We start from the raw sequence: 27,831 nt of genomic DNA, 5'->3' as shown, positions 1-27,831 counted from the left end.
GATACTAAAAGCTCTCAAGCTCCAGGAAAGACATAAAAGAACCATAAGTCCCCAGTAAGTGAAAAAAGCCAGTCTGATAAGGCTTGGTTCTGTGATCTCAGCCATATGATATTCTAGAAAAGTAAAAGCTTTAAAATTAGCATAAAGACCCAAAATTTGGGTAAAAGGACAGAATGAATAGGTGGAGTACAGAGAAATCTTAGGATAATACTCTGCAATTCTGTATCAGTAGGTGATTGTGAGTACATGTTATACATTTATCTGAACACTAAGAATGAAAGTGATAGCACTTGTGAGACACAATAACCAGTCCTTCCCTGGGAACAGGCAGTGAGACCCACTGTGGATCTATGGGAAGGAATAGTCAGGACCTTAACCATGGAATAGGAAAGGGAAGTTAATGACCAATATTGACAGTCACAGAACAAAGAAGATAGAAAGCAAAGAAGGGCAGTGGGGATAGCTTATAGCAGATTCAGTTTCTACATGATATGAAAGGTGTTTTGGGAGGATTTCCAGAATTGAGATTATTATCTGTAATTATGAATGACTTTTTAGATTCATTAGTTATAGAAAGAATTTACAAATTTGGGAAAAAACATTATGAAACTTAAAAAGAAAAAAATCTCTTAATGTCACTGCTGATATTTTAAAACTGAGAGAAAGAATTCTTGATTGTTTTGGGAGGATATCACACAGGTATTGTATTGACCTCATGATCAAAGCTAGTACTTGCCTGACCGTAAGCCTTTCACGAGGCCAAGCTAAAGCTGTGATGGTGAGGGTCACTCTCAGTGGTCCACCTAGGAACACTGCCACTGGCTTCCAGGGTAGTGTTTTGTCTTGGGTGCAGGCTAAGCTGCTATATTCAGAAAACTAAGGAGCAGACCATCTGTGAAAGGTCGCTCACCTTAAAGTGGGGCACACACCTGAGCAGAGTCAAATTTTTGTGTCTGTGAAGTTGGGATATTTCTCTGTCCTCAGAAAGTACCCAAAAGCTGTGTTTCTAGTGAGTCTGAACTTTGTTCAACTGTACCAGCCAGTGTGGCGATCTGTCACTTGGATTCCCTTTGTTGTTTGTAGCCTTTCTTAGCCCAAGATAAGAGACACTTTGGCTCATATGGTACAGACCCAGCTTCAACTACAGTGCTAACACCAAAGAAATTAGGGCAAATTCACAGAACTACAGAGACAGCTCTTCTCAACCTTTAATTTTACTAGAATCAGCGCTTCTCAGAACTTAATTTTAACCAATATGTTATATTTATGTATTGACTTTTAATTCATCTTTTAAAATGTTTGATGATGAAAGAAAATGGTTTTGATAGCTCCTGTTAACTCATTTGCTTAAAGGGTTGCATAGCAACAAAACTAGACATACATTTCATTAGTAAAATCAGGTGAGTGAGATCACTCCCTGCAGGTTTTAAACAGGCATGCCATGTTCCTGTTTCCAGCATCTCAAGTCTTCTTTAAAAAAAAAAAAAAAAAAAAAAAGGAAAGAAAAAGAAATATATATATATATATATATATATATATATATATATAGTTACAGAAATTGAATCCAAGCTGTAGTTTAAAGCAGTTCCAATGGCATTTACCAGAGTTGCCTACTTGACCTGTATATCAGCATAAGCCAGTATTTAGGCAGAAACTGAAATATCAAAATCAGTTTTCATTTTTTTCCCTCTCTCCATTCTTCCATTCATTCCATAAATAGCAGTAAGCTGAAATCTTAAGAGGGCAATTAATTTAACCTCAGAAAGCCCCTTTATTTGATTTTAAATCAGTGGCAAAGTTTAGTCAGTTGTGGTTTTCCCTTGTGGGACCCCAGGTTTGGGGCATGGATGCATTACAGGTTCTGGCAGTAAAGGACAGCCCTCTCTTCTCATGACATGAGGTGTTTGTAAAGAAGTTCCTTTCAAAGTCACAAGGTTTTAACATTGAAGTTCCCTCCCAAAGAGCTGTCTGTTAGTGCTCCATGTAGGCTTGATGGGAGCGCATTAGCTCTGGCTCTTAGTCTCTGTGAACTGGGCAGTCTTGCTGGCATTCAGAGAAGGCGTGCTCAGTGCTCCAGCCAGAAGGCTTGGCAGACACTCTGCTGCCTCTTTACTCCTCCATTGCCCATGAGACTCACAGCTCTGTATGGCCAGAATAATTCAGTGCTGACTTCTAAAGGAATCTTCGTGCTTCAGAGTCAGATAGGTAGTATTCTGCTACTCCTGACTATTCAGAGAATTGGCAACCCAGCTTTTCTGCCCATTCTTTAGATGAGCAGCAGAACTTGATGAGGGCTCTCCACCATTTTTCTGAAGTTTGGTAAAGATGACCATGTAGGATTTGAAGGCTTAAAAATGGTGCCTCAGTGATATTTATTTTATAACTTAGAGTGTACACAATATGTATTCAATAGGATTTGTGATCTAGTTAGCTCACTTTTCATGTAGAGGCTCTTCAAAAAAACAGAAATATAATTTCTTAAAGGCAGAGAAATCCCCATTGCCTTCCCTTGCCAATTTGTAAGACAGTTCATCCAACAATTTCAGTGCTTTCACAAGTTCTTTTTTGGGAGTAGCTTTTAAATAGTGGTTTTAGCTTCAAAATTTATGAACCATTTCAAACTTGGAAGTCAAATGACCGTACACTTATTGAGTGCTTAGTGTGCTTGTGGTCTGTGTCAGGGCTTTGAGCTCTTTCTAAAATGTAAAAGCCAGACAAACTCTCTTTTCTGCCTTCATTGTGTACCGCCCAAAACCCAAATTCAAACGTGCCAGCATGCCTTTACCTGTGGAAGTCTGGCTTTTTTCTTAGAAAAAAGTCACATAAGAAAATACTGTGATTAATTGCATCCTTTAAAAAAGCAACAACCGTCACAGATGAAAATATTTCATATTTATTGGACAAAGATTTGAAGATTGTTATTATAGGTTGTCAGAACACAGCAGTATAATGAAAAGTACATTGGGTGGTGACTTGGAAATGAGAATGACTTAATAGTTATATAGTTAATATGTTATGAGTAGTTAAATATGAGGGGGGACTTTATCACCTTCAGACTTTCCCCTTTGGTGCATCAGTGCTTAATACATCCCGAGAACAACAAACCTGTGTCCCAAAATGAAGATTTGTAAATACTTTGCATATTAGAAACCATCAACTCAGCTCTGTTATTGAATAAGCTTAAACCATCTATGAAAAAAAATCAGTAACGGCCTTCTTTTACCTTCAGGTCGTCTAAACTATTCATATCCAGGATCCGATAGTTCTCTGCTTATTAATGGTAAGTGATAATTGATTTACCCTAGTGAAGTGCACAAACTGAAGTTAGTATTAGGTGAGAAAACATAGTATTTGTGCTTCAACAAGTACAGAAGTGACACTTATTTGTTCCACAATAATAATTGTAGATTGCTACTAGTCACCTATTTTAACAGTAATTCTTGTCCCTCAAAATTGTGGCAGATATTTTCTCTAAAAAATACTGAGAGCCGCTTGATTCTCCATTCTGAAATAATGGAGTGAATGTGGATCCCATAATGACACCGATCAGCTTCATCAAGTGCTAGTTAGCTTCTTAGATCAGAGGCCAGGAGAAGAGAGGAGAACCAGAGACTTAGCATCAGAAAGAGGCAGCCCAAGACCACAGTACTTTACATTCCAAAGAGAAGGTCATTCGTATTTATCATCAAGAAGAGCATGAAGAATGAAGATGGATTGGCCTTTACAGTTCCTTTCATAGAGGCTCCTTACCTGGCCCAAACACTACTCAGGTGCCCACAAATACTCCGTTTATGTATACATGCCAGAAGTAAGTTACAGATCACAGGGAAGGCAAAGGCATCTACTCACAGAAATAAGAACTTCAAAGTGCATATCTGTTTTTTGGTTTCACAATTTAAAAAAAATATGTGAAATACAGAAGTCTTTTTTTTCTTTTTATTTGCTAGTGTATGCGTGTGAGTATGTGTATGATTTATTCTTATCTTATGTGTATGTGTCTGTATGAGTGAGTCACATGTGTGCCAGTTCTGTGGAGGCCAGAAAAGGGCATTGGATTCCCTGGAGTTGAAGTTACAGGCCATGAGCTGCTATGCAGGTACTGGGAACAGAACTTGGATCCTCTGGAAGAGCAGGAACAGCCCTTAATCACTGAGCCATCTCTCCAGTTCCTGATATTTTTTCCATATTTCTGTTAATTTCAAATCTCTTAAGATCTTCTATCCTCCAAGAGTTATTCTTGCTGCATTCTCATCATTTCTTAAACAAACAGAAACAAACAAACAAAGCCATCTTGCCTATGGCAAATAGTAATGGAGGAATTGAAAATATGCTCATGATATCATATAGTAGCACAAAGGTATCAAGCTAACACCTACCACCTAATGGCGATGGCATAAGGTTGGGGAGGACATCCCTTCCATGGAGCAAGGTTTACTTTTTCCTGTAAACTAGATCCAGGGTCAGGTCCAGGTACTGGAAATTACAGTGAACCAAGATTTGAGATACGGCAAAGTGGTTGACTTTATATTAATTTCCTCATGAAGTTGTTCAGTTGGATCACTTGCCTGTGAGACTCATCTTAGAAAAACTCTCTGGTAACTTTCTCTTAAAGATGAACATATTTAAATTTTAAGATTTTTTTGTTTTACCTTTGCTTTTATCTCTACTAATATTTATTTTTATGAATTTTGGTTCAGTGACTATTTCTTGGCAAAGGAAAAATAATAAAGATGACCTCTCTCCCCAAGTATTTATGTTTTGAAATTTTAATGGTCCATAAACTATAGAAGGAGGCCAGATGCTTCATTTCCACTGCTGCTTATATAGAAGTTTTATTTATTATAAAAATATACTGACTGGGTTAATATCACCTCAAACTGAAAGATGTGATGATGAAGAAAACTAAAAAGATATTAGAAACGGAGAAACTCTGGCTCCTTAAAGCAGACCCAAGAGTATAAAATCGTGATTGCCTTGGTCTCAGGTTTAACATCCAGCTTTACAGGGTCCAAACTAGGTTTTGTCAGATGTGACCTAGTGTTAGTTTTTAGTAGGAAACCAGTAGGACCAGATGCCGATTTTGTTTTCATTTGTACTGAAGAATGAAACTTGTGGGCAGAGCAGATGCCAGAACTGACTCAGTCATTCTCTAGTATTAAAGTCAAATATACTAGAAGATTGTTTAAGTGGGGGCAGGAGAGATGGTTCAGTGGTTAAGAGCACATACTGCTCTTGCAGATGACCCAAGGCTCCGAACCACTTGTTACTTACTCTCCAGGGAGATCTGACACCTCTGGAATCCTCAGGCACCTGCACTCATGTGCACAGACTGATACACATAATTAAAATGTAAAGGAAAATAATTTTAAAAGATTACTAAAAAGTCATGAAATCAGAGTTGTTTAGGAAAGGAGGACAATGAAACCTTCAGCACCTGGACTTAGGCATGAGTATTGCCTATTTCTTTAGTCATTTTTATAAAACATCCTTGTAAATGGACCACTTTTATAATAAATGGATCTTATTGCTCTGATTCTTGGTAGCTTTGCTCTTAGGTTGTGTCAGATTTCGGGTGTATTTATCTTGGAAGGCTAATATACGGTGGTAAATGTGCTTAATGAAGACAAGCTCAAGAATTGAGTATTAAATACAGCTAAATCACTTATCAAACCAAGCACACAGTGAATCTAACTAAAGCCATTCCTATTTCTTTTTGCTTAAGAATATGCACACTAAAGATTTACAAAAAAAGGAGCGACAATAACAAGGCATTACTAAGATGAATCTGTAAAAGTTGTCTGGGGTGAACACATTTTTTCTTTGTTATTGAGATAAGTAACCCAAACTTCCACTTCTAAATGTAATTCCCTCAACTTTTTGCTGTTTTAAAAAATGGACAATAAAAGCTTGATACCTTGGTGATAAAGTGTTAGTTATAAAAGTTTTCTTTTTCTTTTTTTTTCCTGGGGAAAAGTCTTGGGCTTAAATGCATTTAGTGTATTAATTTGCTAAGAGGGGTCAGTAACAAGCACACCGACTGTGACTTAAATATCAATTTTTCCTCACAGTTGTGGAGGCTAGTCACTTTGTGGGAGCTAGGAGTCACTTTGTGGGAACTAGGAGTCACTTTGTGGGGCTAGGAGTCACTTTGTGGGAGCTAGGAGTCACTTTGTGGGAACTAGGAGTCACTTTGTGGGTCTAGAAGTCTCTTTGTGAGGCTAGGAGTCACTTTGTGGGTCTAGAAGTCTCTTTGAGAGGCTAGGAGTCACTTTGTGGGTCTAGAAGTCTCTTTGCGAGGCTAGGAGTCACTTTGCTAGGAGTCACTTTGTGGGGCTAGGAGTCACTTTGTGGGGCTAGAAGTCACTTCGTGGGGGCTGGAAGTCTAAGATGAAAGCATGCCCAGGAGTGATTTCTTGTTGGTGTAAAGATGGCTTCTCCTTACATAGTCTGCACTCTTTACACATCTCCAGCCTAACTTCTTAGAACAGAGGTCGTGTTAGATTAGGACCCACCAAAGGTCCTCATTTAATTTTATCTTTCAAAAGACTGTCCCTAAAAGCCATCATATTCTGAAGTCCTTAAAGGTAAGACTTGAGCATATAAATTTGGGGTGTGGAGCAAAAAATCAACCTATAACGAATATCTTTTACTAATAAATTTTGGGTGTGGAGCAAAAAATCAACCCATAACGAATGTCTTTTACTAATAAATTTTATGTAATAAGCATATATGTTTTATGGCTCTGAAACATAAACTTGAAACTTAATTTCTTGGTTAAGCAAAAATGCTAAATATGAGCCAGATTTACCTCTAAGTTTCTTCTGGTGTGACTTAGTTAAGCACTAAGTTAGGTGTTGACTGGAAGATTAATTAATTTTATTCATCCCTATGTTGAAGCTTAATTTTATCTAAGGAAACCAACAGTCACTGCCACCTCCACTAAAAAGAGAAGTTTGTGCTTTTGTTCTGTCATTTTTCCTCTAATCTTTATTTTCAATGCTCCATTCTCTACTAGTTAAACCATTAGAATTGTTTAAAAGATAAACTTTGGTCACAAGAAAGGTTCCAGAACAACAACAGAATGTTAGGTTTTAGAACTCATTTATGTGGTTCTTTCCCTCTGATAATGTCTGTTCATTTAGAAGCATCAAGTGTTTTCTTATTCCAGAGAAGGGGCATTGAGACCTATCTTTTAAAAACTGTCAAAGACTTTTTGTCTCTTAATTATAAGTTTTAGAGTGAAGGAGGGAGATTGTTTGCTTGGATGTGGAACGAAATCTGTAAAAAAAGGAGAGTATAATTTACCTAAGAAAAATATAGGCCATGTTCATATTCTTTTAATGCTACTGTATCAAATTACTAATGTGACATAGGAAATGTTAATTATAATCTATGTGTGATGTGACATAGGAAATTCTAATTATAACCTATATTTATAAATTAATTTTGATAGTGAATTTATTAGAGGTTGATTATAAAGTCACTAAAAATTGTTATTTGCACTTTTGTTGGACTATATGTCTTGATCATCTCAGATATAGGCATCCTATCAGCTTTTAGTATTTACCCCCTTTTGTTCAAAGATTAACAACTGTAAGTTTTAGGTCTTTGAATTATATCTTTTCTTTGTTACATGTTTGTGTGTGTGTATGCGTGTGTGTGTGCACTGCTACACACAATACAATAATATTTGCACATGTTAAAAGGGGTCACATAATAAGAATTCCTGATATGGATACTTTGAAATAAGGGGGGAAAAGATGCTTTTTAAGAAACAAATAGAAACTCACCTTTATAATGAAATACATTCAGAGAGAGAGAGAAAGAGAGAGAGAGAGAACAAATTTTCTGTACCTTCTTTGCAATTCTAGGCTGCAGACTAATGGAACATTTTACTAGAGGGACTTTGACTGTGAGTACAAGGCTGATAAGAAAACCATTTATAAGCAGTCCTGTAGAGTTGTTTTATAATTGAAGCACTTATCAATAGAACTAATATCACAGATCTAGAAGTTAGAGACATTTATGGCCACAATGTTTCAAGCATATATTTACTACTCTTGATTATTTTTAGTTCTGAACATTAAATCATTGAAGACTAAGCCCAAAGTGAGCAATAAAAATAAAGGTAGGGCCTACAAATAGTATTTATTTTAACTCTAATGGAGACTGAGAGGCTCTAACTTAGCAATACGGAAATGTTTCTTTAAAAAGTCATAACAGTCTAGCAATACAAACATGTATCTAATACATCATAACAGTTGATACTTTAGTCACTTTGAGGAAATTCTTAACATAGTATACTTCAGCTGACTTAACTAGAACTTTTCCAAAACATGTGTGCCTTTCTGAATTTTCCCCTTTGTGTTTGCAAAACATCAAATGACAAACTATATTTTCTGTTCATGAGATTAGAAGTCTGTGTGACATATTTTCCCCAGGAAAGTCTATGTTGCAAGTATTTCATCACAATGTTATTCCAAATATAACTTGGAGTCGGTGGGGAAGGGGCATTAGTAAATCTTTGCATAGGATAGAGAGGCAGCATTTACATTTAATTACTACTTGGATTCTGATTGTGCTGGCATGTTCGTCAAAGCTGCAGTTTGTTTACTTTTCCATATGTCACATGTCAAAATTCACATGCACAAAATATAAGTGAAAATAAAAAATACATTTTCATTTTTAAGTTCCAAACGTCATTATTTTCCATATTAGTTTACACCATTTTTTCTGTTTGATTTTTAAAGTTTTATGGTTGTAAATATTATGTACCTGCAACCTTTTTTCCTTAATATGGGAAAAGGTGTCTGATTAGTTTTCAAAATTAATCCTGGAATTTAACCTTACATCCCTCTTAACCACTTAATTTCATGTACATAAATAAAAATTGAGACCTCACATTTGAAGATTTTTGGAGGTACTTTATTTTAGCTATTTTATCTATAGCTCTTTCTGTTTTTGAAGGCTTTGGGGCTTTGTTAATTTTTTTATGGAAGCCATGTGAGTTTTCATTTGGCTTTGTAGCTTCTAAAAGCTACTCTTTCAAATATCTGCTTTCTCAGAAATTGAAGTAGCGTCAATCTACTTCTTAAGATAGAACTTAGACTTCCAAGTCACTCTCTTCTCAAACTCCTTTGTCTTTGAAGTGGTTGTCTAAATAGAATGTTCTATTTATAAAAGCAGACACCCACTTTTGTGATGTCACTTGTCTTTCTAACCTCTGTCTGGTAAGTTGGAAAGTAGCTCTTTACCTGCTAACCCTGAACTCATCGGAATGAATACCTACCAGGCTTTCCTTGAAGAAAATCTTAGCACTCTTTTAATCTATTTACTCCAGTAGTTGAGTGGAGTCCAGTGCTGTGTAGTAATGGTAGAAATATATTTTGGTATGAAACCTAATTTTATTTTGCAAAATACTCAACTGTTAGTTCCGAGTTAAATTGATTTGTGTTGTGTCTAGAAAATAAATAGTGAAAGTGGTGTCGTGGCAGTTTTTAGAGTGACATCTAACGTCTAAGAGCCTGTCCCAATATCCTGTTTAAACACAGTCCCCAGCCAAATACTACCTGTGCTACATTCTTTGTCTGAACATAACAGCACCCTGTGGTGTGGCAATCTTGATACTTCTCCTGTTTTTCCTTTATGATCTCACCTATATTCCATTCCTGCCGCCCCCTTACATACAAGGAATTCTCCTCAGTCCCTGTTGCATGTTCTACATAACCAGCAGGACTGTGTTCCCTAAAGACTGATGGTGTTAAATGTTTTCTCCTATATGTACATATATACATACATACCTGTAATAAAGTTTATTTATAGATGAGGTATGTAAGAAATTAACAACAATAATTTAATTTTGTTGCTTTTAATTTAATGAAACTGTAATAAAAGTTATATGAATATAGTCTTTCTCAAAATATCTCAGAAGTGACTAACAGGCAGGTAGCACATGCAACATGAAAACACTGGACAAAAAGGATGATCCACATCTTGGGTGTGGTAGAGAAGAGAGGTGCCAGGTTCCATAACGCTACTCAGAACTTACAAATTGTATTTCTAGAATTTTCTATTTGATATTTTCAAATTGAGATGTACCATGAAAAATACTGAAACCATGGAAGATGAAAGTAGGTAAAGTGAGGTCACTACAGCCATAGGCACGGCTCATTATCATGGCAAATGGCTATGTGACCCGTGGCATACATGATCACTTGTTGCTTGAGGTCAAATCTTTAGGTTGTTTTATCCACTGTGCTTAGTAAGACCGTGGGGTCAGGAAATGTCGAATTGAGCCAAGGCTCACCTTGAACAGGATGAGCCCCCATGTCAATTCATCTCAGAGAGAGCATTTTCTCAGGATGCTCTTAAAGTTTATGATGTTTCTTGTGGATTCAATAATTAAACCTTTTCTCTTCTTTTGAACTGCAACTGATTTGGCGACAAAGCCCGACCTTCAGTTTTGAACATTTGGGACTGGGTAGAGGGTTTGGGTTGGTTGTGGATTTTTTGTTTGTTTGATTGTTTGGGGATACAAAACTTTTGACTAAAGCCAATATATAAATTGCCTAAAATTTTCGTTTGTTATGATTATCTTCTATTTGCAAGGATTAGAAAAAATACTGTAAGATGTGTATTCTGTAATGGTGAAAAGACATGAATTCAATATTGATGTGTTTGCTAAATTATTAGCTTGGAAATCTGAGGGAAAGTATAATTAACACAGTGGTAATTGGTGTAGATCATATTGCACATAACCTTAGCTTCATAAGGTCTTGGCCCTTGGATATTGACTACAGTCAACGGTTTCCTTTAAAACAAGTGACATTCAGTGACGATTATGTTGTCTTTGAAGTTCTTTTTAAAAATGCATGAAACTGATCATAACCGTCCAATTCCTTGGTTTGGTTTTTGGCTTTTGGTTTTTTTTTTAATGAATAGACTAGGAAATGAAGAATGTGGCTTTTTCCATTTCAAAAGCTCATAGATGAAATCTCAGTGGATTCTTTGACAATGTTTGAAAGGTTGTTTTTGTTTGTTTTTTTGTTTTTTCTTCTCATTTGACATGCAGCAAGGACTTATGGGCGAAGGAGAGGTAACATCAATGTTTTTCACTTTTGAATGTATCAGTTCTATATGGAGAGGACTCGTGCTCTCCCAGTTTATAATCTCTGTGGGGAAGGAGTGAAGGGAAGTGGATGGGTTTGCCATTTTCAGAATCTCTGTCTTGTAGTTGGAGCTGTAGACATTAAAGAGCTGGAAAAATTACCAGAAGGGTAGGAATAGGATTTGAATTCTGTGCATTAGATATTTAACTGACTTATAGCTGAAGATTTATTTTTTAACTCCTTAGAAGATTTTAAGAATTTTTTTTAAATATTTGATTCCTTAAAAGCTAGACTTGTCTAAAAAAATCTCATTAATTGAAGAGTCATTTATACTTAAGCAACTTACATCAGCTTCTTTTACTAAGTGAACATTATGTATTTATTTAATTAAATATGATGAATAAATGAGCAGTTCTACAAATGCTCTAAAATAATAGGGAATTTTAGAGATTCATTTGCTAGAAGCTCTCAACTAAACTTAATTTTCTTATCTGTAATACTTTGCTATTTTATAAGAAAATAAAACCATTAAATAATTTAGATTTAAAGTGTGATTTTTAAAAAAAAGATCATTCAGAAAATAATCTGAAGTTGTAGAGCCATTTTGGGTCATAATTTACTAATGGTATATAGAATGAATTTGTGACAAAGACACTGTTGCCTATGCTTAGGAATGGGAATTACAGTTACTGTAACTTTGGGAGTTACTGTAACTCCCAAAGGGCATGCGAGAGTTCCAGTAAATAGACTGGAGATCATTTCTAGAGTACAGTTGGCAGTTTCTCAGAGAGCATCTGTACATAGCAGCTTGGGACACTGAAGCTCTCTGCACCTCTGTGCTTTGCTTATGTTATAGATATTTCTATTTCCTGCCAGGTAAGTATAGGAAGACTTGGCATTTGGCATTTCTAGTCTTTTCTCCTTTTCTATGTATTCCAGAGGATAGGAACTTCAGTTTTTAGAATAGTTTTCAAAGCAGATGACATCCTTGGTAAGCTAATAATCACTCAGCTAATATGTCTTTAGCATGCCTCCAGATCTTAAATGCTGTAAGACTAGAAACTGAATTGTGTACCAACATAAAATGAACTTTGATATATCCTATTAGTTAATGTAAACTAAAATGAGTACCCACTTAAAATTGACTTGCTCATTTTAAGTACATTCTTAGGAAAGTATGCAGAAGCTATACAATTTGGTCTATTAAAGAAATTTATATAACCAACATTTTATAGCCAAATTTAATATTCCGTGTCCTTGTGTAGGTTGCCATAGGGCACTGCCAAGGCAGTGCAGTTCGTTGCCAACAGCTTTCAAAAGAGTGTTCTCTTCAACTGTGCTTCCATTTCTCGTGCTGAAGCTTCTGGATTCCTGTGGGATGATACTTAAGTAGCCCTCCTGTTTAACCAAATACAGTCTCTGTGATTCCGTAGACTTTAAGGTGATAACAATTCAAGAGCATAAGTGAACCTGTAGTGAGCAAATAAAAGCAGCAGCAGTTTTATCATTCATATTTTTTTTTTTTTTTTTTTTTTGGTGTGTGTGATAACCACTGACAAGGAGCCCTTCCTATTAGCTTTCTATTCTGCTTTCTGTTTCAGGTCAGTCTTCACTGTTTCCGATGGAAGATGGATTCCTGGATGATGGCCGTGGGGATCAACCTCTTCATAGTGGCCTGGGTTCACCTCACTGCTTTACTCACCAGAACGGGGAGAGAGTGGAACGATATTCCCGCAAGGTGTTTGTGGGTGGATTGCCTCCTGACATTGACGAAGGTATATTCAGGAAGGACTGTGTTAGAGCAGCGTGGTGGCCCAGGGGGAAGTTGTACAGAGTTTGCTGTTATAGTCCCTGTCTTGCCTGGCTCAGATCTTAGTCTTGCTCACCTTGTTCCTTTGTCCTGTCATCCTGTCATGTCATAAGATTAGTTGCAGAAGGAAGCGAAGCTGTGCTGAAGCAATGACCAAATTCAGTGGAAAGAGGGAAGACCCCAGAGATGTCCCAAGGATTCTATTGTGGACAGCATGGGCTTAAGTGCCCTTACTCTGTTTCGTCCAGTTTTGTTGGGCTTTGTTTTTGTTTTTCTTAGCTACCTTCCATTGTTTCAAATTTTCAAATTTTAGACTAACCATGAACTTTTAAAAATATTCTATACCTGTACTACAAGAAGAAAGTTCTTAAAGTCATTAAATTTTACATATTTTTTCATTCAGCAAACATTTACATGTTCTCTAAACAGCTGTACTGTTCTTGGGCTTGTTTATGGAAGTAAACAAAACAGAAGGGCCCATTTGCAGAATCTACATTCTAATGGGGGAAGGTGCATGGAAAGTATGTAAGCATATGAGAAAATATCAGAGAGCAGTGTTGGAAAGCAAACAGTGTTACAAGGTCTAGCATGCAAGGAGTCTTCTTAGATTGGGTGGCTAAGGAAACCCACTTTCAGGAAATAGTATTTGTGCTGAGACCTGAGTCGGTGTGGAGGGATTGGTTACCCAGTAATATTGAGTTCATTTCTCAGTTTTAGTTACCCTAATACAAACCACAGTAGCAGACCAGCAGTCTTATAGTCTTGGATATTTTCAGTTTCTTTTATTTTAGTTTTCTGAATGGAAGTGGAAATAGAGTAATTCATGTTCTAGAGAATAGAATTTATTTCTGTAATAGTCTGTAAGATCTAATAATATTTAATTATTTGTCACTTAGACAAAGATTGCATTTATCAAGCTTCTAGGAGGTTAAAGATTATAATAAACACACTTGTTAAGTATCTTGATAAAACTGCTGAAATTTCAATTCCATTCACACTCATTCTCCTTATCACCCTCAGAGTGCAGAGCTTGAAAATATTGTATTCTGGAGAACTGTGCAGTAAAAAACTTACAGAATTTCTCTATAGGACATGGGATGAGAGGCAGATCATTTGAAATTGAATAAGCTTTGTATCTGAAACAGAAACAAAACCAGAGCTAGTACTCGGACATAACCTGAACAGTCCAAGAACTAGTCGGGTAGCCCAGTATCCTGTGACAATGCCCCTAAAGTAACAAAGTTGAAATGCTAGCTTGTAGTCATGGAAATACAGTACATAAAGATGGACCACTGAACACCTGAGAGGATGCCAGGAGCCCTGGAGACTGAGATCCTCCTCTCTGGCAAAAGAGCCTTGCTTGTTACATTTGTATTTGATTTTCTTAAGCTGGAGCCGAGAGGGTGCAGGCTTTGCATCACACAAGCTGAGGCTTTTCCTTTCATAGTGAGTATTATGGTTAGTTCTGTTCTTGCCATCTAGCTCACCTTGCTCAGGAAAAAGTTTCTTATGAACCATACAACTTCCAAGTCAGCCTAGCAGCATTCTTCTGCAAATCAGTCTCGTTTAAGCTAAGTTGTGCAGAAACAGGTATACAGAATAGACTGCACTATTGATTGAAGGAAGCTCAAGCCAAGGGAAGGAACAAGGCTAGGAAAACCCATGAGATATTGGAGTTGCATTGGAAATATCAATATGTATGTCGGTTTTTATAATACACAAAGAGTTATAAACATGTTTGTTTGCATATGTATTGATTTCCTAGCTTTGTCTACTGAAGAAGACTTGGAAATAATATCTTCTAGTTATGAGGATATAGGAGTTTTTTGCTGCTAAAAGTAATCAAGACTGCTTTATAAAAAAGCATTTCATGTGTTGACATGATTTAGTGATGAGGCAGGAAAACAAGATATGATGAAATATCTTCCTGAGCCACAAAGCATGGAAATGCTTTGTAAAATGACAGAACGGTCAGAAGGTCCTACGACCTTCCACTGGCCGTCTCAGGGAAAGGTCAGTAGGTAGATAGGTAGATAGATAGATAGAATCAAAATAGAATTAGAACTGGAATATTATAACCTTTTGAGTGAAGTAGGTGTGTATGTAAATAACCAGAAGAGAAAGAAGAGCTCTTCAATACTGTGTGATACAGATGAGCAAATGTAGAAGGAACAGTGGAAACAGGTCACCAACATTTGATAGCCATCATGGTGGTTACATATGCATCAGTGGTGCCTTCTAATAAATGGCATGACAAATGCAGCAGAATGCTGCTAGTAACACAGTATTCCTTGCAAAGTGCTAATCAAATACAGAGAGGAAAATGGCTTCTCTTTGACAGAGAATCCACATGACCAGGATCAGTTGTGTTTAATTAAAAGATGAAGTGACACCAGGCAGTGGTGGTGCACACCTTTAATCCCAGCACTCGGGAGGCAGAGGCAGGCGGATCTCTGTAAGTTCGAGGCCAGCCTGGTCTACAAGAGCTAGTTCCAGGATAGGATCCAAAGCTACAGAGAAACCCTATCTCCAAAAAAAAAAAATTAAAATAAAATAAATAAAATAAAAGATGAAGTGACACAGTATCATTTGGTAGTATTTGTGTCTGGGATACACAGCATGAAACTACCAAACAAGGGCTGTGCTAGACTGCGGGGTCTCGACCCCCAAGTTGAGAACCACTGATATAGACTGACTGTGGAGAGCTGAAAAAGTCTAGTGCTTCAGGGATATAACAGTTAATGCAGCATGTGCTCTGGGTGGGATTCCTTATCAAAAATAAAGGAAAAGATTGTGTTGGGTTATTGAATGGAGTCCGAGCACTGAAGAGTAATTGTATCGGCATTGATTTCCTGACGGTGGAAGCTACACATAAAGGTGTAAAAGAGAGCAACTTTTGAGCTGCTTTGAGCTGATACCAATAGTAGTATTGGGAGTTATAAAGGACAATGTCAGTAAAGGATGATGGATATATAAGTTGACTCTATATGTATCTAACTAGAGGGAGAAAGATGTAAGGAAGAGGTTGAGGCGGATGTGCTCAGTCCTGAGTGTGATGCCATGAAGTAATACAGGAGGAGCTCTTTGCACTGTTGTTGGAGATAGGCTTTTATTAAAGGGAGAGCAAGGAAGAGTGATACCAGGTGATGAGGAAAGGTGGGATGTAGATAATGGACACATGAACCCTGAAAGAAGATAACTAGCTGCTTTCTAGTTTTCTCTCTGCCATATTTTCTTTCTTTGTTTTTTCCCTTTTCTTACGTGCTGGATAAGTACATAAAAATGTAATTGATAGTGACAATTTGAAACCCTACATCTTCAAAATGTGTGTTCTGACTGTTCAGAGGTTCACTGAGGTGTGGAGACTTGGAACTGGGCACATATTTGAGTGGCCACATTCTAGTTTGGGGAGATTTTATTTGTGACTTCATTGCAATAAAGTGATTTTATATTTAAAAGACTATTAAAACTGATAGATTTAAATCAACATTTTTATTTCTTATTAGATGAGATCACAGCTAGTTTCCGGCGGTTTGGCCCTTTGATTGTGGACTGGCCTCATAAAGCAGAGAGCAAATCTTATTTTCCACCCAAAGGTAAGTCTTGAGACTCCAATTATTGAAGTACATTTTATTCCCAGGTTGTCTAATACTGAGTGCTTTCATAAATATTACTTTCACTGCAAAAGTTTTCATTAAAATTTCTATTTTCTAAGTGTGTTTTCAAATTTTCTACATAATATACTTTTGATTTAATTTTAATTACACATTTGCAAAATGTTTCCAGATACTACCAAATGGAGCTAGTTAGAAGACTCAATACTTATGCCACACTTGACAACCAAAGTTCTGTCCCCCTGGACCCACATGGTAAATAAGGAAAAACAGTGCCTGCAAGTTGACCGCATGATCTACACACACATACACACAGGAGAGAGAAGTGTTTTTAAAAAGATACTACTAAAATGAGCTACTGATGTGTTCAGACTTTTATTAGGAATATTGTTTTAATATTTTCTATTCTTTTTCCCTTAATTTTACTTTAAGCTGTTTATCCTATGTGTGACAAAGACAGGAAAACATGTAAGCCTTACTTTCTGTCCCCTGCCTCAGGCTATGCGTTCCTGCTGTTTCAAGATGAAAGTTCTGTCCAGGCTCTCATTGATGCATGCATTGAAGAAGATGGAAAACTCTACCTGTGTGTATCAAGTCCAACCATCAAGGATAAACCAGTAAGTGTAGTATAAAATTGTCTTTTGTTTATGCTTCTATTTACCTGTTTTCTTACTTAAATTTATATGTTTGAAAATAGAGTATAACAGGTTTTATTATGGTTTTTTTGGTAATTTCATATGTGAATACAATGTATTTAGATGCCCTACCATACCCCTTCAGCTTTTAGAAAACATTCCTCCCCTATATCCTCCTCCTAACTACATCATCTCTTCTTCCTCCTCCCATTCCCCCTCCTCATCCTCATCCTCCTCCTTCTAATAACTTACTGAGTCCAATTAGTGCTCTCTGTATGTATGTGCCAACTATGGGCCACAGACTGAAGAAAGCTGACTGTCCCTCCCCTAGCAGCCACCACCTGCCAAAAGCATTAGGGAGGAGGCCCTATGAGCTTCTCCCTGCCGGTGTTGGAGCTGTGACTGCTTGATCTTGTGCTGGGAATTGGTGAAGACTCTATTTTCCAGTGTCCTCTCCAACCTCAGCTCTTACAATCTTCCCATTCCCTTTTCCTCAGTGCTCCTGAGCCTTTTAGATGAGGGAGTGTGAGACAGATATTCCATTTAAGTCTGTACTCTACAGTCACATGTTCTCTGCACTTTAGCCAGTTGTGAGTCTCTGTATTAACCACCATCCACTGCATAAAGACACTCCTGTGATGAACAGTGAGATCTGCTTACTCTGTGGGTAGAAGGATGAATATTTAGGAGGCAGTTTGATACTATGTCCCTTTAGCAAAATAGTAGTAGGTTTTCCTCTAGAGCCAATGGCCTACCCAACCATAGTGTCTTGGCCCAGTTAATGGTATCATACATAAACTTCTGTCTTCTGAAGTAGGTCATAGTCCAATTAAAAAAAAAAAACTCTTGGATACTCCCATAACATTCATGCCAGTTTTCCACCAACAGCCAATTCTGCCAGGCTGGTTGTTATTGTAACTCACAGGGTTCACAGCTGGATAAGACTGATCATGACTTTTCTTCCCCAGCAGCCTGCAAAGCACCTTCTAGGCTATAAGTGGGAAGGTTTAAGTGGAGAAGAGAATGAGAGGGTAGGGCAGACAAGGGGTTGGGGGGACTAACTAACACTGCAGATATTTGAAAAAACATATTGAAACTTTTATACTATTTTATAAGCTTGTGTGTGTGTGTGTGTGTACATATACATAGAGAGAGGGAGACAGACAGAGAGACATTGAGAAGGAGGGAATTAGAGTTACATTATACAGAGGGACAGTGCTCCCACCTAAAGCCATAGGTTATCAGACAAAAAGCCCAATGCCAGGTGTGGGATACACCATAGGCTATTGCCATTGCTCTTGGCTACCAACAAAAACTTGATCATAAGACCTTATGGTTGAGGACATCACACACTCACAGGATAAATCAAACTGGTACATAGGGTGTACAAGACTGCACAACCAGGCCTGGCTTAGGCACATTATTCTTGGTTGGACTAATGAGCACTAAAGTGTTTATGAAAGTAATACTGCTCAGTGGGTAAAAGCACTTGCTGCCTTTGCAGAGGACCTGGGTTCAGTTCCCTACGCCCAAATAAATAAAAATAAATAAACTTTAAAAAATTTTTGCAAACATTAGCAATATTTTTACTTTGCAATGTAACAGATTCATTAGTATCAGTAGTAAGTATGCATTTCCTGGAAATGTGCTGAGTCCTATTTTATTTAAATTTTAATTATGTAGATATTGTAAGGATGGGTAAAATAGAGGTCCTAGTAAACTGAAAAATAGTTAACTTGTAGGTAATGAAGGATGTATGAGTGTGTTTGGCTCATAGTAAAGTGAACTATTCATGAAACACTCTGAAATGAAGGATAGGGAAGGCAGTTTTTAAGCCTTTTAGTTTTACAGCTTTATTGGTTTGTGACAGAATGGGTTATTGTAAAATACTCTGCAATAGTTTTGAACTTTTTTGATATGAGCATTTTGATTTACACACTCTTAGGTGCAGATTCGACCCTGGAATCTCAGTGACAGTGACTTCGTGATGGATGGCTCACAGCCGCTTGACCCACGAAAAACAATATTTGTCGGTGGTGTTCCTCGACCATTACGAGCTGGTACAGTTAGACAAAATCCCTGTATCTTTAGCATGTGAAATATAAAGATCTTTGACTGAAATACTCCATGAGCTTTGAGTTTATGTGCAATGCCCCCAATGGCAAGAAGAGGGCATTGAATTTCCTTGGACTGGAGTTGTGAGTTTCCATGTGGGTGCTGGGAATCAAACACTGGTCCTCTGAAAGAGCAGCCAATGCAATATGTGCTAGTAAATAACTAGATGTAAGCAAAGGTGCCGGATTTTGGTGGTGAAGGGAGTAAGAAGGGCTCCCAAAGAATCGACGAGTGAATTTTCTAATGTTCGATTTATAGTAACCAATTCCTTCCTAACCAGTACAGATATGACAACAGTGTAGCCCAGAGCAGACAAGCCAAATCATCTCGGAGCCTGAGTTTTCTCAGAAAATTACTGCCTATTTCATAGGTTGTAAAAATTAAGACAGCACATTGTAAACCAACCAGCTTGTTGAATGAATAAATACTCACCCAGCAGAAAAGTTATTGCAGTAATAATTTTGATTTTAATAATGACTATGATGCAAACTCAGACGTCACATAAACTTTGTTTCCATGAAACGGTAGGTGTGAGTCAGATAAGTCTTCTCGATTATGTCTCTGTTCCTCTCATTTTAGTGGAGCTTGCCATGATAATGGATCGGCTGTATGGAGGTGTCTGCTATGCTGGGATTGATACTGACCCTGAGCTCAAATACCCAAAAGGAGCTGGACGAGTCGCATTTTCTAATCAACAGAGTTACATAGCTGCTATCAGTGCCCGCTTTGTTCAGCTACAGCATGGAGAGATAGATAAACGGGTAAGTCCTGGACTGTGTTTGGAAAGTTCCAGAAATGGTGCACCATCTATTATTGTGAGACCTGTGTTTGATGTAGGTGTCGAACACTCTGTGACACTATACTCTGAAGTCTTCACTGGTTATTTTATTGTGCTATTCTCAGTCTAAAATAGAAGATCAACTTGGTGGGTTGTGCTCAGTGTTTCAGGTCATGTATATTCTATGTCAGTGGTCGCTCTCCAGTGTACATAAAGAGAAAGCTCTACCTACAGGTGATGGGCAGGATTTGCTATAGCAGTCACATGCTGTTTGCTCTTCATACTTCCCCGTCAATGTGTTTCCAGCTGGGGTTTATCATTAGAAATGTTTAGTGAAACCTGTGGGTCAGTGTTCAGTCCCTCTCTAGGACCACTGCAGAGTCTGGGGCTTAAAGTCTACCTGCCCTTCCACACATGCTAGGGAGTTTCATCCTGGAGTCTCCAAGACTAAAATCATAACCAATCTTATAGCTGGTGAGTTAACAACGGTTGTTCTAATGCTCAAGGGTCTCAGATGATATTGGCCCACTAAATACTGGAACAGCCCAGTTCTGTAAAATCACCTCTCACTTTTAGAGTCAGGTAAACCACTCTCATTGACAAGGAATAAAGTGAGGTTTTCGACTGTGAGGACCACAGCCACATCAGGTTTTACTGGAACTCCAGCTGTGGACACTTAAACCACCAGCCAAGTTTGGCAACCTCTCAGAAGTTCATAGAGCAAAAAGCAGCCATCTTCTTGCCCACTAACCCTTGCAGTATGCTATTTTATGGAAGATGGAAGCACTTAGATGGTTTTGTTTAAATTATAATTCTGATAATGACCAAAAAAAAAATCTAGATCCACTAATTAAAACAAGGGTTTCTGAGGAAAACCTGTGAGTTTCATTTCATAATGCTCTAAGCAGTTGGTTTTACTTTATGATTTCTGATAAAATTCTTCTTTTGTTCTTTTGTTTGAAAGTTTATTTTAATAAGACAAGCATGTAAAACGATAGATATTAGCATCTTCTGTTGAAATGGATGGTCTTCATTTCAGTAAGTGCATCACTGCCCCTTTTAACACGTTGGCACAGGTAGGCTGAGGCACAGGATAAAAGTGTGCTTGCACATGGTTCTGACGTGCCAACTCCTTTTTTATCTCTCCATTGCAGGTGGAGGTTAAGCCATATGTCCTGGATGACCAACTGTGTGATGAATGTCAAGGGGCCCGTTGCGGGGGGAAATTCGCTCCATTTTTCTGTGCTAATGTTACCTGTCTGCAGTATTACTGTGAATATTGCTGGGCTGCTATTCACTCTCGTGCTGGCAGGGAATTCCACAAGCCCCTGGTGAAGGAAGGTGGTGACCGCCCTCGGCATATTTCATTCCGCTGGAACTGAAGGATGAATGACTCCAGAGCTCATTTGCAGGCCTCAGAAGTGCCCTCTTCTGTTCACTCTGACCCTTCCTCAGCCTCTTCATGCTGGCATGTCCTGTGTAGAGTGTGTAACTAACAGTAGTAGAATGAAAGAACAACCTACAACATAGGTATTCTGTAGACTCTCGTGTCACTACAAACAGTATGTTAAACTCCTTTTCCACATTGCCATCATGGTGCATGCAAGTTTTAACTCTCTTGTTTTGCTGGAGGCCAAGAGGATCCAAACTTGCTGCAGCATTTTCTTAGAGGAGAGAAATATTAACAGAGAAGTGAGACAATATTTTGGGTTTTTAATTGCTGGTAATGATATAACATATAAGAATACTTTATTGAGATAACCACCAACAGTAACACTATTGTCTAATCTGACACAGTCTCCCCCAGGGAAGTGCTCTTGCCGTTTTCTTTCTTTTCTTTCATTCCTTATCTTTTCTATCCCTTTTCATTCTTTAACAGCAATGGAGGAAGTTAACAGTTACTAACAGGAAAGAGTATGTCAGAACAAGCAAACGATGAACAAGATTGAGCAGCATAACCGGAAGGGCTTTGAGGCTAAGTATGGTTTAATCACGCCTCAAATGCATCATACATCAGAAAATAATAAAGCAGGCAGAGCTGAGTTTGTTTTCTTTGGAATAATTCTTAAAATTCCGAATGTAAGAATCAGGTGACTTTACTACTGAGGGGAGTGCATTTATTTACTTCACTGACTTCCTAGTCACACCCCAGGAAGCCTACCAAAGCTAGAAGTAATGGTATCTGGTGGGAAACAGAAGAACAAATGCATAAATTTTATTTTTGTTGTTATATAGAAACTCTATATCCTAATTTACTAGGTCATCAGCTGTCGGCCTTTGCTCTCCATTTTGACATTGGAAAACAACATATCTAGACATACCTCAAGGATATCATTTTTGACTTTGTGTTACACTACACTTGTAGCCAAGACTGGAAGATGAAAATAGCATACAAATTGGCTGCCCATTGGCTTTGTTTTCCATTTGAAGTTACTTTGGAATCCTGTAATTTAGTTGTAACATAGAAAATGTAGGGGGGGAAGGTTTAAAAAAGTCAAGTAGTTGCAAAGTGTTTTTGCACTGTTGAACTAAGTAATTGTGTAAATCTGTGCAAAAGTCCGTATGTTTATCTTACTCTTCCTATAAAGTACAATAACATACACTTTCCGAACTTAGCATGGGACATAGTGTTTGAAGTGCCAACTTCATCAAGTAATGCATGCTTTATTATAAATACAACCCTAGCTTTGAAAGATGTTCTTATGTTTTGAACAGTATGCTTCAGAGATAAATTTAAAAGTCTCTTGAAGCCCTGGTCATGGACGTAACTTTTCGTTGAATTGACTTTCTCTTATTAAATGCCCTACCGTAGTTCAGAGGATGACTATCAGTGTGCAAAGCATTTGACAGCAGCAGCCTCAGTGCGCTCTTGCTCGCTGTGCTACCTAACAGTACCATCTTGGAGCCTTCAGAACCAAAGACTTGCCCCGCAGTGCTGTGTCACCGCCTGGCTGGTGATCCCTCTGATGTCTGTAGGAAAAGCAGCCCTTTATTTTTAACACAGGCTTTAATGAACTACACCTGTTAAGTCCCAAAGGTCAAAATGGAGGTACTTGCTGTCTAAGAGTCCAACAGAAAGAAGGAGCCGCTGTCAGCGACTCCCCTGCTAACAGAACAGCAAAGCACTCATGCGAATGAATGGAGGGTGCTCTCTTGTAGCTGGTCAGGGACGCATTTTCTTTTCTCCTGAACTACATGATTCTAATTGGAATGTTCGTTTGCCTCATTTTCTTCTTTACTGCTTGTAGGTGGCTTGGGGTGTGCCGTTGTGCTGTTCCTACCCAGTAAACAGGCGTGATGAGTTAAGAAATAACACTGCTTGAGAACTAGCTTTGAATAATTTTCCCTTTGTACATGACCTGCTGAATTTCGGTACAGTGTTTTGTAGCTAACTTATTTTGTCATGCACATGATGTATATTTGTTATGCACTACTTTTGTATATCTTGTTTTTCCAACAGTGAACATTTTTAGGCACACTTTTCACTGACGGGATATCTCTTTATGCAATACCTCAATTTTTCATATTGCAAAGAGTAGCTTTTTGTACTTTTATTACTGAGAGATCTTCATATACTTCATTTTTTAATATAAATAATTTTAATAAATTTTATTTTCTTATATTCTGCTTTTTATACATTTCAGTGCTCTGCATACATTTTAAATTATGAATGTTGTGCACTGGCAATGCTATTTTAGAGTCTGCAGAGAAGAGAGCATGTTGCTTAAACATCCTCCCCAGCACCAGCTATTGGTGCACCTATAATTTAAGAAATAGTCTACGTAAAGTCACAAATTAATGAAAAAAATTCGCATGAAAATGACAAGATAACACTGTAGTTCCTAAAAAAAAAATTAAATGCATAAGCATAGGGTAGAAATTTAAAATAACAAAATTGTCTACAGCTTCTTACTAAGTTTTTAAAATTATTCATAAAATGCAGACATTTTGGCTGAATGTTTAACCATTTTTAATCTTAATTGATGTTATGTGTTTGATTCAGAGATGTCTGCTCTTTTAAATTCTATATAATAAAACAAAATCGCCTGCCACAGGACAGGTCTGTAATGTTAGTATGCATGACTAATGTAAGAAATTGTTATTCTGCTAATATTTACTTGTGATTGTGTGACAAGCGTGTTTACAGATGATTTGGTTCCACTTCTTTACAGGGCATAAACAATGATTATCTATTACTCTGAACTTTATGATTACATGTCCTTCAGATTACATGGGATTGTAGTTGGGAGTTACCATGTAACTCAAACATAATTAACATGTAATTAGTTTACAAGTTTTAGGGTTATCACTTCAATTTACCAAGCATGTAGTTCTAGCGCACTAGCATGGCACCAGCCATGTATTTACAATGTAGTTACAGAGTAATTACATGGTTATTTTTGCAATGTAAAATAAAGTGTTTCTGATTATTTTCTATGTAAAGGAACTCCCCCCCACCCCTGCCCCCTGGCTTTGGTATAATATATATATACTTCTCCATACACAGACCTCTGCAGAATGCAAAATAAAACTTGCAGTGAATGAACTTAGCATTTTATGAGAGTGCTGTTGGAAAGACTTGATAATTCACCCCTTTTGTTTTGAAGAGTTGAATCTTCTGTTAAAAGGTGATTTAAAACTTGAATGTGATGAATTGTGGCAAGCTCACTCCAGTTATGTGCAATACTTATCTCACACTTTGGAAGATCTTTGCAGTGTAATTCTTTGTTTTTAATTGCAGACATTTAAAAATGTCATTTTCTACTGTTAAGAGTAATCCTCTTTCTTGCTGGTGTTTCTAAAGAAAAGAATCAGAAATCAATCTTTCTACTAATGTAAATTTGAGATTATTTTTAAAAATGGAATAAAAGAGGTTTTGGTCATTTGCTTTATTTTATTATCTTATTTTAAAGCTACTGTGATTGATAGCATTGTAAGAATTGGGACAATATTGTATTCAACTGTTTTATTTTTTATATTTTTAAAATTTAAAGTATAATTAGTTTTTATAATTTCATCAGATTTTTGTTATATTTTTTTGGAAGTGAAACTTTTAGCAAGTGGGTGTCTAGTTTTTACTAATCCCTGATTTCCCAGTGATTGCTCATATTATCAGAAGGAAGCGTTATTTAAGTGCGTCAGTTAATTGTACTACTTGGCTGAATTTCCATATAGTTTTTACTGTGTATGGGGAGGTTGTAGTATTTATTCTAGCATTTTAAATAAGGGTAATTCATTTTTTTATTAAAGTCATTTTCACGTTAAGTTCCTATTTTTGTATGTTCTACTCTTAAGTTATATAACACAGTTCCTTTTTTAAAAGAGTTCATTTGTTGAAGTGCTAGTGAAGAATTAATGTTATTAAATAGTTTGCAAATGACTATTTATACCAGTATGCATATAATTTTTAAATATTTGTAATGTGAGATGTTGAATGAATAAAACTTTTAACTCAGATTTCTTTTACTATACTTATTTCTTTTTTTTAACATAAGTAGGTTCCCTGGTTGGGAACATAACATTTTAAAAGTACTAGGAATGTCTTCTTGGGCCCCATCCGAACAAACCAGTATAAAAAAGTGTTTAGTCATCTGAGTGCTCGAGGCAGCATTCCTGGCTCACATTCGCGGTAAGAGCTGGCAGCTGTAGTGTCTTTGGTCTTGCTGTTCTAAGGCTTTCCTGTGGTGTGTGTGTGTGTGTGTGTCTGGGGTTGGGGGTATCAGTCTAAGTGTTCTCTCTCCCTCCTCTCTATTCTCTCCCCCCTCAAGATTGAACCCAGGACCTCCTGTGCTAAGCAATTCCCCACCACTTGAACCTCATCTCTTGTCTCAAAACAAGTCTCCTTTGTCTTTGAACTCTCAGTTCTTTTGGAGACTGGTGTCACAGGCTATGGCCTCGGGTTATAATCCCATAGCTAAGGAACTGTATGTGCTGTCTTTTATTTGATCCATGTCTTATGTAGAATACCAAGTATTGCAGTGCATCAATATTTACACTTTAAGATACATTTAAACTTTCAGTGATAAATTACAACAAAATATATCCGAAGGATGCCCTGTTTATGAAGTAAGGTATCTGTGCTTTCTTCCTGCATTATGCTATTCTCAAGAGTAGGAAAGCAGGTCTTACTGGAGACAAATGGACTGAGATGTTTTACTTCTTAATTATCCTTCCCTACATAGAACTCTTTCAGCCACTGGGAATTGTGGGAAAGTGGGCCAGACGGTGGACTATGCCCAGGAGTTCTGGGTTCCAGAAGCTTCAGCGACATGCGTCCTGCTTTCTCTTAATTGGCATTTTCCAAGACTGACCTTCATTGAAGCTCCCCTGGGAAGCTCGTGCTCCTTGTCAATCACACACGGAGTTGTTTGTGTTGTTCACCCATAGGTTCCAGGGTTCCAGGCTAGCTTCAAGTCCTGTCCCATGCCGGGTCAGGCTTCTTAATCCCACTCTCAGCCCCGACTCTAGAGGACTAGAAATGAGAAGCTGTTCTTCAGCTGTTTGGATTATGCTTCCATTGACATGGACCAGCGCTTGCCACAATCTCCACAGATACAAACATCTCGACCTAAGCCACCAGCTTTGAATCTGCCATCCTGGAGATGCTCTCTGCCTTTCTGATCATATTGCCTCCTTAAAAATTATCATTTGAGAATTTCCCTCAGTGTTCCCTCTCCCAAAATAGGAATTCTGGGGGTAGGAACCACTGGATTTGAAAAAGCAAGAATTGGGAATTTATCTAGCCATTTTGGTCTCTCTTATTAGAGAACATTCTGTTTTGACACGTCTAGAGTCTTCTCTGGATATTTTAAAGTTCTAATCTTTCTCTAGTCCGATTGGGTGTCACCCCTGGCCATCTGGGAACATGTTAACATGTTACTTTGATTGCACATGGTGACAGAATCGGAAAAGGAAGTTAAAAATGAGCATCAGCATGATGTCCAGGATGCAGCCAAGGCAAAACATCCATGTTTCGTGTCGCACAGCCTCTGGTTAGGGGTCAGTGGGAAGTGGCTGGAGGCAGATGGGGCCTGAGGGTGGTGAAATGGGGAACACAGGTGCTGCACTCTAAGCTTGAGTCTGCTTTAGCCTTTGCCTTCTATTTCAGGAAGCAGAGCATTGATGCCATACACTATCTGTATGATCAAGCAAATGTCACCGTTTTAAAGAAATTTTCAGCTCCTCTCCCACATCTCTGTGACACCAGAGAAGAAAAAAGAACCAGGCACAGGCAGACCTAGAAATGATCCCTTCCCCAGAATCCACCAAAGGCAACAAGAAATCTGAACTTGTTCTGAAATAAGTTACCCATAAAAGTAACCAAACAGAGGGGGAGAGGAGACCAGTCCTTTAAGTATGGAAAGTGACACACATGATTTTAGGGAGGACCTAGCAGAGACTCGATGAAATGGAGGCACACTGCCTGTGAGAGGCTGACCTGATGCAACATCTTTGGTCATCACCTGTTGAAAGATGTGATGGCAATGACCCCCAGGTCAGCGTGGGAGCTGGGGAGGAAAGTGGAGTGGTTTAATTACCAGATGTCTCTCAGCAGCCCTGACTCTACAGTGACCAAAAGATTTGGTTCTGGGGAAGGGATCAGTCACAACCCAGCACCTGTACCCGTCAGCAAGACTCCATCCTCAGAGGGCACTGCACAGAGTTTCTGGTGCCCTGTGAGAAGGCAGGCAGTGCACAGCTAGTATACAGCAAAGCCTAGATTCCCATTCTCGTCTGTCATTCCCCATTGCTTCCCTGTGATCCTCAGGAT

The 27,831-nt window shown here is 37.9% G+C and overlaps 1 protein-coding gene across 4 annotated transcripts in view; it reads left to right on the top strand.

The window, feature by feature from the left end:
* Cpeb4 (cytoplasmic polyadenylation element binding protein 4) overlaps positions 1 to 25,502 on the top strand; it is a 58,326-nt gene extending 32,824 nt beyond the window's left edge. Inside the window, exons 3-10 of one of the 4 annotated variants that reach the window (XM_057773602.1) lie at positions 3,230 to 3,280; positions 11,072 to 11,095; positions 12,710 to 12,883; positions 16,425 to 16,514; positions 17,031 to 17,149; positions 19,113 to 19,227; positions 19,862 to 20,043; positions 21,215 to 25,502. In XM_057773602.1, the coding sequence (XP_057629585.1) occupies positions 3,230 to 3,280; positions 11,072 to 11,095; positions 12,710 to 12,883; positions 16,425 to 16,514; positions 17,031 to 17,149; positions 19,113 to 19,227; positions 19,862 to 20,043; positions 21,215 to 21,442 (983 nt within the window). In that variant the 3' untranslated portion in view covers positions 21,443 to 25,502. The remainder of the gene's footprint in view (positions 1 to 3,229; positions 3,281 to 11,071; positions 11,096 to 12,709; positions 12,884 to 16,424; positions 16,515 to 17,030; positions 17,150 to 19,112; positions 19,228 to 19,861; positions 20,044 to 21,214) is intronic. The other 3 variants (XM_057773604.1, XM_057773603.1, XM_057773605.1) reach the window with 3 other exon arrangements.
* The last annotated feature ends 2,329 nt before the right edge of the window (positions 25,503 to 27,831 follow it).

Source organism: Chionomys nivalis, chromosome 7 (assembly GCF_950005125.1).
Source record: "Chionomys nivalis chromosome 7, mChiNiv1.1, whole genome shotgun sequence".
Taxonomy (NCBI): Eukaryota; Metazoa; Chordata; class Mammalia; order Rodentia; family Cricetidae; genus Chionomys; species Chionomys nivalis.
The sequence above is the reverse complement of the archived record's forward strand: the minus strand, read 5'-3'. Positions and strand labels throughout refer to the sequence as shown.